This window comes from Gobio gobio (genome assembly GCF_949357685.1).
Source record: "Gobio gobio genome assembly, chromosome: 2".
Taxonomy (NCBI): Eukaryota; Metazoa; Chordata; class Actinopteri; order Cypriniformes; family Gobionidae; genus Gobio; species Gobio gobio.
In genome coordinates, this window is record NC_137098.1 from 7,714,968 (window position 1) to 7,728,102 (window position 13,135).

The following is a 13,135-nucleotide window of genomic DNA, read 5'->3' on the forward strand; positions in this document are numbered from 1 at the left end:
TTGCCTACAGGTGGGGCGTGGCCACGTGTATATAAGCAGGGCTCACGGGCTGCATATTCGATTTTCTTTTCTTCAGCGAAGCCCTTCGCATCGCTGGATCTGGAACCCGCCGCCGTGATCGTGCAGACGAGCAAGCAGAGGACAGCGCCTGAAGAAGCCGGCAGCATCGCGCCAGCATCGCGCCGGATAGCCTGCTCTGCTATCCGGCAGCATTATATCCTTTCATTGCACGTGTTCTCGCCGTTGCGTCACACGTTTCATAAAAGAGCACGAGCGTTTTTATCAAAACGCCTCGTTCCACCTGCGGCTCGTGCCACGTGCAGCTCAGCACCAGAGACCGCCATGTGTCTGCGCTCTCTGTCTGGGCCGTGACCACGCCGCCGCCGCACTCCTCGCGGGCGATTACCCAGAGTGCGAGGAACTCTCTATGTCGACCCTGCGGGCTCGACTCGAGCAGTTTTATGATGACATCACTCCGCTGTTCCCCCCCTCTGTTCAAGCCGCGCCACCGCGCCGCTTATAAGGGATGGTTGAAATGAACGGTCTCGGAGCGAGCCTCCTCCCCCTCTGTTCAAGCCGCGCCGCTTACAAGGGATGGTAGGAATGAACGGTCTCGGAGCGAGCCTCCTCCCCCTCTGTTCAAGCCGCGCCACTGCGCCGCTTGCGAGGGATGGTAGAAATGAACGGTCTCGGAGCGAGCCTCCTCCCCCTCTGTTCAAGCCGCGCCACCGCGCCGCTTGCAAGGGATGGTAGAAATGAACGGTCTCGGAGCGAGCCTCCTCCCCCTCTGTTCAAGCCGCGCCACCGCGCCGCTTGCAAGGGATGGTAGAAATGAACGGTCTCGGAGCGAGCCTCCTCCCCCTCTGTTCAAGCCGCGCCACCGCGCCGCTTGCCAGGGATGGTAGAAATGAACGGTCTCGGAGCGAGCCTCCTCCCCCCCTCTGTTCATGCCGCGCTAATGCGCCGCTTACATACAAGGGATGGCAGAAATGGACGGTCCTGCAGCTCTCTTTACGTTACAAGAGAGCTGTTCCACCCTCGCGCACACTTCTCAGTCCCCTCATGAGTTCAGGCGACTGGAATTGTTCATATTTTGCTGTACACGAGCCTGTTTAGACACGCACCCCAGCGAACAAACGCCGTCATGAGACATGACGCTGACATATGCTCTCCAACGAACCCGCACTCCCCCCTGTTGGACCGCGCAGATTGCGCCGTTCACAAGGAATGAGAGTGCCGCGCGCGCCGCACTCACCGGGAAATTAACAGAGGGTGTTTTCGTCCCGCTGTGGCCGGACGAACCGCCTTTCTCTAGCATTTCTCAGCCCCCTCTCCAGTTCAGGCGGCTGGAAATATTACTATTGCAGTAACGAGCCTGTCTTTTATGCACGCACGACTGCCAACAAGCACGAGGACGTACTGCCGTATGCTCGCGCTAACTGAATGCTATTGTGTCCCTCCCGGTAGCACAGTGGCAAAATCAGCGGCTGAAACGCCGGAGACCCGAGTTCGAGCCCAGCTCTCGCGGCAGATAAAAATGTTTTACTGTCCGCTTCCCCGGGCTCGCGGCCAGCTTTTCTTAAATACAGAAAGCTAACTTGCACCACGTGGCGCTCGAGTATTTTTGGGCGTCTATACATAAGGAGAGAATAGACGGTTAAGTCCCGCTGCGGCCGGACCACCGTTAAAACTCTGTTTTCCTGTCAGTCCCCACTCCTGTGGCTACTGCAGATGTTTTCCACGCAGCCTACGAGCCGACGGACTCGCCCTCTCGCCTGTTTCCAACTGAAGCCCCTCCAAAGTCCTCCTAGCAGAAGGGGGAAGTGACGGTTAAGTCCCGCCGTGGCCGGACCACCGTCAAAACTCTTCTTCCTGTCAGCCCCCACTCCTGTGGTTGCTGCAGATGGCTCTCACGCAGCCAACGAGCCGGCAAAACTGCCCTCTCGCCTGTCTACAACCGCCGTTTTATGACGAACCAGAGAAATCACGAAGTTGCTTTATTTCTGGTTGCACGGCTCACGCCGTATGTGTTTTCAAATGCAGTAAACGTGCCCACTTTTGTGTTCACCCCTGCACCCAAGCACCACGAATCCCGTGTCTCTCACTCACATAAAGCGGCCACCGGCCGCTCGAGTGCTAGAGTTAGGTCACGTGTCCGCTTATTTGCGCCCACGCCTAATCACCACACGCGCTGTCACACAGCCACTCTTAACCGGTCATGTTCCACGCGTAAGAGTTGTGCCCGCTCAAACGCGCTCACACATTTTCGCGAACATTTTGCCCCCGGCGCCATGCGCCGCGCCACACACCATTTGTTCTCCGCCCAAGGTGGCCGGAACGACGAGTGTAGGGCCACACACAAGCCACTCCCCGCTCGAAGCGGCAGAGATACAGTGTGTAGGGCGGCCAGCCATCGCGAGCGATCGGCTGGCCCACAGCACAGAGAGCGCGCGCACTGCGCCCGCCCCTCCTATACAGGCCGTCAAACCCGCGAAGCGCGGCGTTTTGAGCCCGGAGGCCGTTCTATCCCGTGTGGCACACGCGAGAGCGTGGGAAGCCATTCCAGTGTGTATCAGAATGGGTGCTGAAAACAGTGAAGCACGGCTACACTCTGCAGTTTGCTCGTCGCCCTCCGCGCTTCTGTGCGCGTACAGAGACGAGAGTGAGCGAGGAAGTAGCACATCTACTTCGAGCGGAGATAGCCACGCTGCTGTGCAAAGGGGCTATAGAACCGGTTCCCCATTCTATGAGCGAGTCAGGCTTTTACAGCCGGTATTTTCTCGTGCCAAAAAGGGATGGGTCGCTCAGACCGATTCTGGATCTGAGGCGTCTGAACAAAGCTCTTATGAGAAGATCGTTCAAGATGCTCACGACCAAGCAGATCCTCGCGCATACTCGCCCGAGAGACTGGCTAATCTCCCTAGATTTGAAAGATGCATATTTTCAAATCAAGATAATGCCACGTCACAGGCCATTCTTACGATTCGCCTTCGACGGCCAGGCTTATCAATACACCGTCCTTCCGTTCGGCCTGTCACTAGCACCCCGTACATTTACGAAGTGCATGGACGCGGCCCTCGCTCCTCTGAGAAGTCGAGGGATGCGAGTGTTGAACTATCTGGACGATTGGCTCATCCTGGCGCAGTCAGAGGCCGAGCTCCTCGCCCACAGGGCAATGCTGCTCAGCCATCTGGACAGCCTGGGGCTCACAGTCAATTGGACCAAGAGCTCATTAGTGCCCACGCAATCAACCTCATTTCTGGGTTTGAATCTGGACACTGTGGCAATGTCAGCCCGCCTGTCACCCCAACGCGCGCGCCAAGTTCAGCGCATGGCTGCGTACTTCCGGCCGGGCAAAATCGCACCTCTCAAGCTCTTTCAGAGGATGCTGGGACGTATGGCCTCAGCTGCAGCTGTGCTCCAGCTGGGCTTAATGCGCATGCGCCCGCTGCAATGCTGGTTAAACGCCCGAGTGCCTCACAGAGCCTGGGCGTCCGGAGGCTTCAGGATCAGAGTGACTCAGAGCTGTGTTTCAGCCTAGAGCCCTGGTTAGTAGCCGACTGGTACCAGAGGGGAGTGACGATGGGAGCCATCTCACACCGCAAGGTCATCTCGACGGATGCCTCCACCACGGGTTGGGGCGCCGTTTTCGAGGGCAGATCAGCCTCGGGCCTCTGGTCGAGCGAGGAAAAACTCCTACACATAAACTGTTTGGAGATGATAGCGGTAGAGAACGCGCTCAAGCAGTTTCTCCCGCTTAAACGAGGACACCACGTGTTGGTCCGGTCGGACAATACCACAGTGGTGTCCTACGTGAACCGGCAGGGCGGTGTCAGGTCCAGGTGTCTGGGCAATCTGACAGAACGCCTGCTCGTGTGGGCAGACAGCTCGCTGCACTCGCTGAGAGCTGCACACGTACCGGGCCACCTCAATGTGGGCCCGGACAAGCTGTCCAGGGGCCTCATTCTCTCAGGAGAATGGTCCCTGCACCCCCAGACAGTCCAGCTGGTATGGCGCCTATTCGGCAGAGCGGAGCTCAACCTCTTTGCAACAAAAGAGAACGCCCGCTGCCCGACGTTTCTGTCCAAAAGCAAGGATGCGCTGTCCCAACCTTGGCCCAGCCTCCCGCTGTATGCTTTCCCGCCGATTTCCCTATTGCCCCAGGTCATAGCGAAAATCAGGGAGACGCGCCGCCCGGTGCTCCTTATAGCGCCGCGCTGGGAGAACCAGATTTGGTACCCAGAGCTGGTGAAGCTGTTGCACTCACCCCCCTGGCCAGTTCCGCTGAGAGCAGACCTCCTCTCTCAAGCAGGAGGGTCAGTTTGGCATCCCCATCCAGAGCGATGGTCTCTGCATGTATGGGTGACCAACGGATACCCGTTGACCTGCCCGAAGGGGTTATGAACACGATTTCACACTCTAGAGCCCCCTCGACGAGGCGGTTATATAGTTCTAAGTGGTCGGTGTTCACTGAGTGGTGTGTCTCCAAGGGATTGGACCCACAGCAATGTGGGGTCCAGCGGGTGCTCTCCTTCCTCCAAGAGCTTTTGGAACTGGGCAGGTCCCCTTCCACGCTCAAAGTGTATGTGGCGGCTGTAGCAGCGTTCGCTCAGACGACGCTAGGTAGCACGCTAGGAAGGAACGAGCTCATCATCCGTTTCCTCAGAGGAGCCAGACGGATGAATCCCCCGCGGCCCCCTTTGGTTCCTATATGGGATCTGGCCTTGGTCCTAGAGGCCCTGAAGGCTCATCCCTTTGAACCGCTCGAGACTGTGGAACCAAGGTTCCTTTCGCTAAAAACCGCGTTCCTGATAGCTCTGGCTTCAGTGAAACGCGTGGGGGATCTACACGCGCTCTCAGTGAGCCCGACGTGTATGGAGTTCGGTCCTAATGACTCTAAGGTCATTCTCAGACCGAGGCATGGTTATGTCCCCAAAGCGATCGGCACTCCCTTCAGGGCGCAGATTATCTCCCTCTCGGCTCTGCCAGCATCCGACGAGGGGGACGGTGGCAATATCCTCTGCCTTGTCAGGGCATTGAGGGTTTATGTCACACGCTCCGCCGCCTTCAGGCGTTCTGAGCAGCTATTTGTTTCGTTTGGAGGGCGCGCTAAAGGTCTCGCCTCCTCGAAACAGACCCTGTCCAGGTGGATAGTGGACACGATTGCAGTAGCTTACGCTTCCAAACACCTGCAGTGCCCGCTAGGTGTCAGAGCACACTCCACCAGAGGCATGGCCTCTTCGTGGGCTTGGGCCAGAGGGATTTCCATCCACGATATCTGTATGGCGGCAGGCTGGGCCTCGCCGTCTACGTTCGTGAGATTTTACAATCTGGAAGTTCCTGCCTTACAGGCGAAAGTGTTATCAGTTCAATAGGGCTGTTGGTTCTGCCCAGTGATTCTGCGCAGACATAGCTCACATACTGGTAGTAAGTTCGGTACTAGGCTCATGTGAATTTGAAGGAGACCGGCAGTGCCGTTCCCTCATTTACGAGACGAGCTGTTGTGAGTTTGAAGGTGACCGGCGGTGCCGTTACCTCACTCATATAACAAGATATTGTGAATTTGAAGGCGACCGGCGTTGCCGTTCCCTCATTCATGAGACAAGGTGTTGTAACCACCTGTTGTAACCACCCGTCAGTTCAAATGAAGTGTCCGTATATGTGGTGGCCCGTTTCCTTTACCGGCCACCCTGCCCGAGCAGTGTTTTTTCCCCGGTTCCCTGGGATACATATGCTGTATGCGAGGCGCGCACGGCGTTGACAATATGTTCCCGTAGCGTAAGGAACTTACGCAATACGAGAGAACCTCTCGTAAGAGAACGATACTCGGTTACTTAACGTAACCTCGGTTCTCTCTAGAAGAGGGAACGAGTATTGCGTTCCTTGCCGTGCGCCCCGCGGGCTTTTACGCTTCAGAACTACGAAAACCGAATATGCAGCCCGTGAGCCCTGCTTATATACACGTGGCCACGCCCCACCTGTAGGCAAATGAAGCCAGGTGGGCGCGAAGCGCCCTCATTGGTCGCCACGTCACGCGGGCTCACCGATAGGCTGCTGCAGTTGCCAGCAGAGCAGCCAATAGCACGCTGGAATAGCCTGCTATGGTCTGCCAGGCTGCCGCACTGCGTTGACAATGTTACAAAATTAAGGATAATTTTGGGTTTTTCAGAAATCTCGAAGAAAGAATACTTTCCCGTAGCGTAAGGAACTTACGCAATACTCGTTCCCTCTTCTAGAGAGAACCGAGGTTACGTTAAGTAACCGAGTATCGTTCTCAAGCAAAAAAAAAAGTGAAAACCTATAGTTGTTAATTAATAAAAGCAGCACTTCACACTAGCAGTTGAGATGTCAGGTATTTTGAGAGAGAGGAAAGATATTTGACAGTAAAATGAACCGTGTTACATACCTCAGTCATGTTCAGATCTTTTATGTGTCTCCTCAGACATTGTCAACTCTGACCTCAAGTCCACGTTGAGGGTCCTCTACGACCTCTTCACCAAGTACAGGGATGTGGAGTGACAGAGGAGAACAATACGTGCAGAAATCAGAGAGGTCACATTCGTATCAGTATTATATTGCTGTTGTATTCTTTTCTGTGTTTCCTTTATGTTTGAAATTGAGTCAATGCATATATTTATTCAGTCCGAAAGATATTTAACAATCACATTCTGTTGACCTATTTTCCATTAATATTATATGATATATGGTAATGGACATATGGAAATATATGAAATGTACAAATTCATAATACAGTCTATTGTAATGTGAATGTATTTTGTTTGTTGGCTACATAAAAAAAAAAAACTATTACATGTACATTTTTAACCCTTCTGTAGTCCTTATTTGTGAATCACACTCATGTTCCTTACGAAAGTGACCAGACACCTGAAACATAACTTCTTATTTTTTTCAGTAAAATCATTGTAATACATTTTTGTTCAATAATATACTTTATTTTGCATTTTGAGAGGGTTTTGTGGTACTAGTTAATATTTATGCAGTAATTAATATAAATTTTTTCTCATTGAAAAAAATAAATTAAAATTAAATTGTTTGACTTATTAATTAATGATTAATTAATTATCAATTAATGCAGTATTTCAGGTTAAAAGAGAGACTCTACCATTCAAATTCAATGTTGGATTGGATTTAGCACCATCTGGTTGTTAAAAAAGGAAAAACGTGTAATGCCATAGTGTAACCACTAGTAGAGCGGCTTGTGGATTGCCTAGTTGTTTTTAGACATACATATTTTTATTAGGTGGAAGATTTTAATATATATTTAAACAAACTCAAAGACTGCTTTTTGTCAAGTTTTAGATATTTTTTTGTTAGAAATCCGCTTGTTAAGTCGTGACGTATGGAACGCCGTTTCTGGGTCCAAGCCTCAACTCACTTGAGAATGCCATCGACGGCCGTTTATGAGCGCTATTTATTCATATTAAGCATAAAACATTTTAAAAAGTTAAACATTTTAAATACTTACAGTCTACACATCAGTATATGTGCTCACAGCGTCACAGACATTCATATTTTACCGATTTATAAAAGATGAATCACTGTCTGGAATTTTGGTATGGAGATTATGATGATAATTTTTTTGTAGTATTAGACCACATTGTGTGTGTATATTAGCACCGTTTGTTATTTTTCTCGTGGTATGAGATAGAACGTTTGGACCCGGAAACGTCAGACTTAACAACCCAATAGTGAATTGTTAGTTTTTGCATTATGATTTCAGTCAAACCTGAACATTGTGTTAGAAAGAGAACGCAAGGAAAAATTTTGTTACCATTTTTTGATTCAGAATTTAATAGAAAATGCAATTAATTTAATCACCCTGTGACATTTTTTTCTGCATTATTCCTGAATTATTGAATTGATTTCACATACTCTCAAAACTTTGCTCTGTTACAGACAGCAGTTCGTGTGTGTGTGTGTGTGTGTGTGTGTGTATAAGTGTGTGTGTGTGAATGGGTGTGTTTATTTCATGGGTGTGTTTATTAATGGATTTTGTTTATGTCTTAGTGTTTTAGAGTGTCACCCTTTCACTGCTGTGAGCTTTTTCTGCATTATGACTGAATTATGTAATAGACACAGTGGTTCATAGTGTGTGTGTGTTTGTGTGTGTGTGTGAGAGGATATGTCTAAATCACACTCTTGATATTTTATAGTGTCATCTCTTCACTGCAGTGTACTTTATTTTCAGTATTGTGGTAAGTTGTGCACACAAAAAATTATCTGAATTGTTGTGTTTTTGTCCATTTCCCATTCATTTCCAATGGTCGGTCCTATGGTGGTTTTGACCGAAGACCACAAGTGTGAATTCTTTTTTTTACGACCACTTAGCCTGTTCGAATCATGCCCTCAATTTTTTTTGTGTGTATTCACATTCCAAGTGCCATAAAATTCACCAAGGTTCGTACCATTTCGTACCAGTGATTTTTAAAAATGGAAAAAAAAGAAATTCTCCGGTCAGAAGTGACTGAAGACCATATAAGGGTTAAAAATGAATTTGGAAGAGTCATTCTTTGCTATCTTTGCTACAGTGGTGCTGCAGTCTTTGAACAGCATTGCCAATGCAATTTCGAAATCAAATGAAGTACAGAATAAGGGTTGCCAGGTTTGTGCAACTAAACTAACCCAATAACCTTTAACCCATGAGGATAAAAACAACCTGTGGCAACAATAAAAAGTGGCTCAATCAAGTGGGAAAACTGCAGACTTGCTAACACTTTACAGAATAAAAATGTATTATTTTCTCAACAGTACAACTCAAACAGTGCAGCATGCAACACCAAGGTCATGGGTGTCCCAACATAAGTCCCAACAGGGAATGCATGAACTGATAAATTGTCTACCCGAATACAATATAACTCACTTTGGATTTTTTGGCTTCATCTACCAAATGCATTTAAATATATGAATATATATATATTTTTTTATGATAGCAGAAATATAATAAAAATGTAACCTATTTTTTTTAATTTTTTTTTACAATGGATTGATTAGAATTAGGCTGTGGGTGATTTATATTGATGCATGATGTTTTAGATTAAGAAAGTAGCATGGGCATTCAATTAAAATAGATTCAGTTAAAAGGTCGCTGAAATAGTTTTTGCACTGTAGAGGTTTAAAGTCTCCATGAAATCAAACTTGACCATTCTTAGTTCTGGTTTTGATATTTTTGCTATTTGCATATATTTACTAGCCTGACAAACCAGACTCACATCAAGATGTTGGGTCTGGGAACACACCATTGGCAGGGCTCAATCCGAGGGGCGGGATAAACGGTTGTCTTTCAAATTCCCTCTGCACGCAATAGGAAAGCACTACAACCAACCAGAGCACCGAAGAAGGAGAAGCGGAGCTAGTTGATAGATGAAACTTTCGCCGTATCTGGTAGGCAAAAATCTTACTTTCTTAAGAGTGACTTCAGTGGCGTTCTTTGTTCTTTTCTCAAAGAAAAGCTTAACTCCAAGTCTTCCAGAGTCGCGGCCAAAGCCGATTCGAAAGACCGCTGTTCACCAGCTTCTTTGTTTACGAATAGCACGCGGAACCGCCACAACTCTGCCATCATTATGTTAAGCCCGCCCACCGACTGTATACACGATGTGATTGGCCTGACCAGAGTTGGTTTTTCCAGCTCGCAAGCCAACGGAGAGTTGCTAGACGCCCTGCGGCTGCAAATTATATTTGCTGCCGCTAGGGTGCATCTAGATTTATAGGCTAACTATTTACTGTTTCGTATTAAATAAATTTGGGTCAGTTTGACCTGCAAACATCATAATAATTATTTCCAACACATTTCAACCAGCATTTAACGGCATGGGGCATGGGATATAGGGTGAATTCAGGGTGATTGGGACACTTTTTGCCATTAAGATTACTTGGAAAAAGTGTCCCAATCACCCTGAATTCACCTACATAAACTTGATTTTGAAGGACGAGATCTGCTTTGCTGCTGCTGAGCAAATACATGCAGTGCCAGTCCTCCCTATACGCAAAGTATGCAAGTTGCATTGGGCCCTTGCTCACAAGAATAATGATGAAAATAAAAATGTCTGACTTAACGCATACAGTTTTGTCTTTAGTGAACATACACAGCTTTAAATGCTTGTCAGTGTATTAGGTCTGTGCATTCGGTCTTAAAGTGACAGCAGCCTAATAAACCCGCATTTAATGTTAAAGTGGCGGTTGATTATGATTTAACTTTTTTAACTAATTAGTGTATAATGTTGCTGTTTGAGCATAAACAACATCTGCAAAGTTACGATGCTCATAGTTCAAAGCAAAGGGAGATATTTTCTTTTACAGAAATTACTTTTTAAGGACTACAATAAATGGCTGGTAGGGACTACAACGAGCTTATTCACGGGTTAGTGACATCACTAACCCTAAAATGTACATAAACCCCGCCCCCGGGAACACAGAACAAAGGCCATGTTGGGCTGAGTTGTTGTAGTCGAGCACATTTGTGAGTCTGCTCAAGCTGTCACTGGTGGGATCACTGGCTGTCACATTTATTGCAATACAGTACAAACACAAATGCAATAGCATGTCATAAAAGCAAAATGATTACATATCTTACAACACTTCCCACACAAGCGATTTATAGATTATCATGACAGAATATGCTAATCAATGACTTGACAATAGTAACTCCACATCAGCTACATAAATTCATCAACTAACTATTCAGAAACATCCTGTCTCATTCTACATGTTGTCACTTCTTCTTGAGTCTCTCCATCATTGTCCGACTCCGGCTTGAACATAAAAGGCTAAACAGTTTCGGACATTTTCAGTGCATGTCTGCATGAGGTAATCAGAGCTGCTAACATGAGCTCTTGAAGCTCCGCCCTCTTCCGTGTGCAGCAGCTCATTTGCATTTAAAGGGACACACACAAAAAAATCTTGTTTTTGTTCACCCCCAAAAAGTGACAATTTTAACATCAAGCGTATAGCGTCAGTTCAGGTCACGTCAGTCAAGCTCGCATCAGCTGACTGTCAGATTATCACGTCTGCCTATAGGAATACAACGTCTATCACAGCATACATATATAAGCTCCTTCAGTACTATCAGCTGCTATCGCGTTCTCCAGAGCTCATTTACCCTCCTCCATCCCCAGCTCCCTACAGTCAGGATTTGGTATTCTAATTCCCCTTGAATCAGACTAAATTCCTGAATTATTTGGTACATTTAATATCAACATTAATGATATCTGCAGTACATTATGTTGGTTCTGTTCTGTATACCCTTAGGGGGGTTATGGCTGCTCTCCCTGCTCTTATTCATGCTAGGCTGCTTGGATGTGCAGGGAGTTCTTGCCCAGAACAGAACCATACCGGCAATCCAAACTATTGGATCTACTATTGGACTACTATAAAAGTCAATCAATCATCTTTGACGATAGTGGTCCTGACAGAAATGCTATAAAAAATGATCTGTGGGTTATTTTGTACGGTGGCCCAGTAGTGCACAACACAACAAAATATAAAAAGCAAACATAAGTTCACAACACAACGAAAACAAGCCACAACACAACGAAAAAGCCACAACACAAATGAATCAAACCACAATGGAAACAAGCCACAACACAACGGAAACAAGCCACAACACAACGAAAAAGCCACAACACCATGGAAATGCTCCCAACCACTCGGGGGCACTCGGAGCGAGGTAAAGTTGCCACTGTTCTATAGAATCGGCAATCTTATAAAGATATCAATACCACAATTAGTTTTAACATTATGTAGGCTAACCATTGTTTATCGATATGAAATATTAATTTTAAATCACCTACATACATTATAGCTGCTCCTCCTTGAACTGCCACCTTAACGTGGTGGAGGGGTTTGAGTACCCGAATGAACCTAGGAGCTATGTTGTCCGGGGCTATATGCCCCTGGTAGGGTCTCCCAAGGCAAACAGGTCCTAGGGGACGGGTCAGACTAAGAGCAGTTCAAAAAACCCTTATGATGACCAAAAAAAGGAGGACCGTGACGTCGCCCGGTACGGCGCAGCCGGGGCCCCACCCTGGAGCCAGGCCTGGGGTTGGGGCTCGTATGCGAGCGCCTGGTGGCCGGGCCTTCCCCGGGCTCAGCCCAAAGGAGCGACGTGGGGACACCTTCCCGTGGGCCCACCACTCACAGGAGGGACCGTAAGGGGCCGGTGCAGAGAAGATCGGGCAGCAGTCGAAGGCAGGAGCCTAGACAACCCGATCCCTGGACACGGAAACTGGCTCTTGGGACATGGAATGTCACCTCACTGGCAGGGAAGGAGCCTGAGATTGTGCGGTAGGTTAGGTGCGTAGGTCACCTCTACGCACGGCTTGGGCTCTGGAACCACACTCCTCGAGAGAGGATGGACTCTTCACCACTCCGGAGTTGCCCATGGTGAGAGGCGGCGGGCTGGTGTGGGTTTGCTTATAGCCCCCCAGCTCTGCCGCCATGTGTTGGAGTTTACCCCGGTGAACGAAAGGGTCGTTTCCCTGCGGCTTCGGCTCAGGGATAGGTCTCTCACTGTTGTTTGTGCCTACGGGCCGAACGGCAGTGCAGAGTACCCGGCCTTCTTGGGGTCTCTGGGAGGGGTGCTGGAAAGTGCTCTGACTGGGGACTCCGTCGTTCTACTGGGGGACTTCAACGCCCACGTGGGCAATGACAGTGACACCTGGAGGGGCGTGATTGGGAGGAACGGCCCCCCTGATCTGAACCCGAGTGGTGTTCAGTTATTGGACTTCTGTGCTAGTTACGGTTTGGCCATAATGAACACCATGTTCAGGCATAAGAGTGTCCATCAGTGCACATGGCACCAGGACACTCTAGGTTGTAGGTCAATGATCGACTTTGTGGTCGTTTCATCTGACCTACGGCCGTATGTCTTGGACACTCGGGTGAAGAGAGGGGCGGAGCTGTCAACTGATCACCACCTGGTGGTGAGTTGGATCCGATGGCGGGGGAGGAAGCTGGACAGACCCGGCAGACCCAAACGTACTGTAAGGGTCTGCTGGGAACGTTTGGCCGAGCCCCCTGTCAGAGAGATCTTCAACTCCCACCTCCGGCAGAACTTCGACCGGATCCCGAGGGAGGCTGGAGATATTGAGTCCCAATGGACCATGTTCTCCACCTCCAT

The 13,135-nt window shown here is 48.7% G+C and overlaps 1 protein-coding gene across 2 annotated transcripts in view; it reads left to right on the plus strand.

Moving 5' to 3' along the window:
• Window positions 1-6,929, plus strand: part of parvab (parvin, alpha b) — a 44,726-nt gene extending 37,797 nt beyond the window's left edge. The window contains exon 13 of one of the 2 annotated variants that reach the window (XM_079810873.1): window positions 6,443-6,929. In XM_079810873.1, coding sequence (XP_079666999.1) covers window positions 6,443-6,519 — 77 coding nt within the window. In that variant the 3' untranslated portion in view covers window positions 6,520-6,929. The remainder of the gene's footprint in view (window positions 1-6,442) is intronic. The other variant, XM_079810874.1, reaches the window with a different exon arrangement.
• Window positions 6,930-13,135: the final 6,206 nt, after the last annotated feature.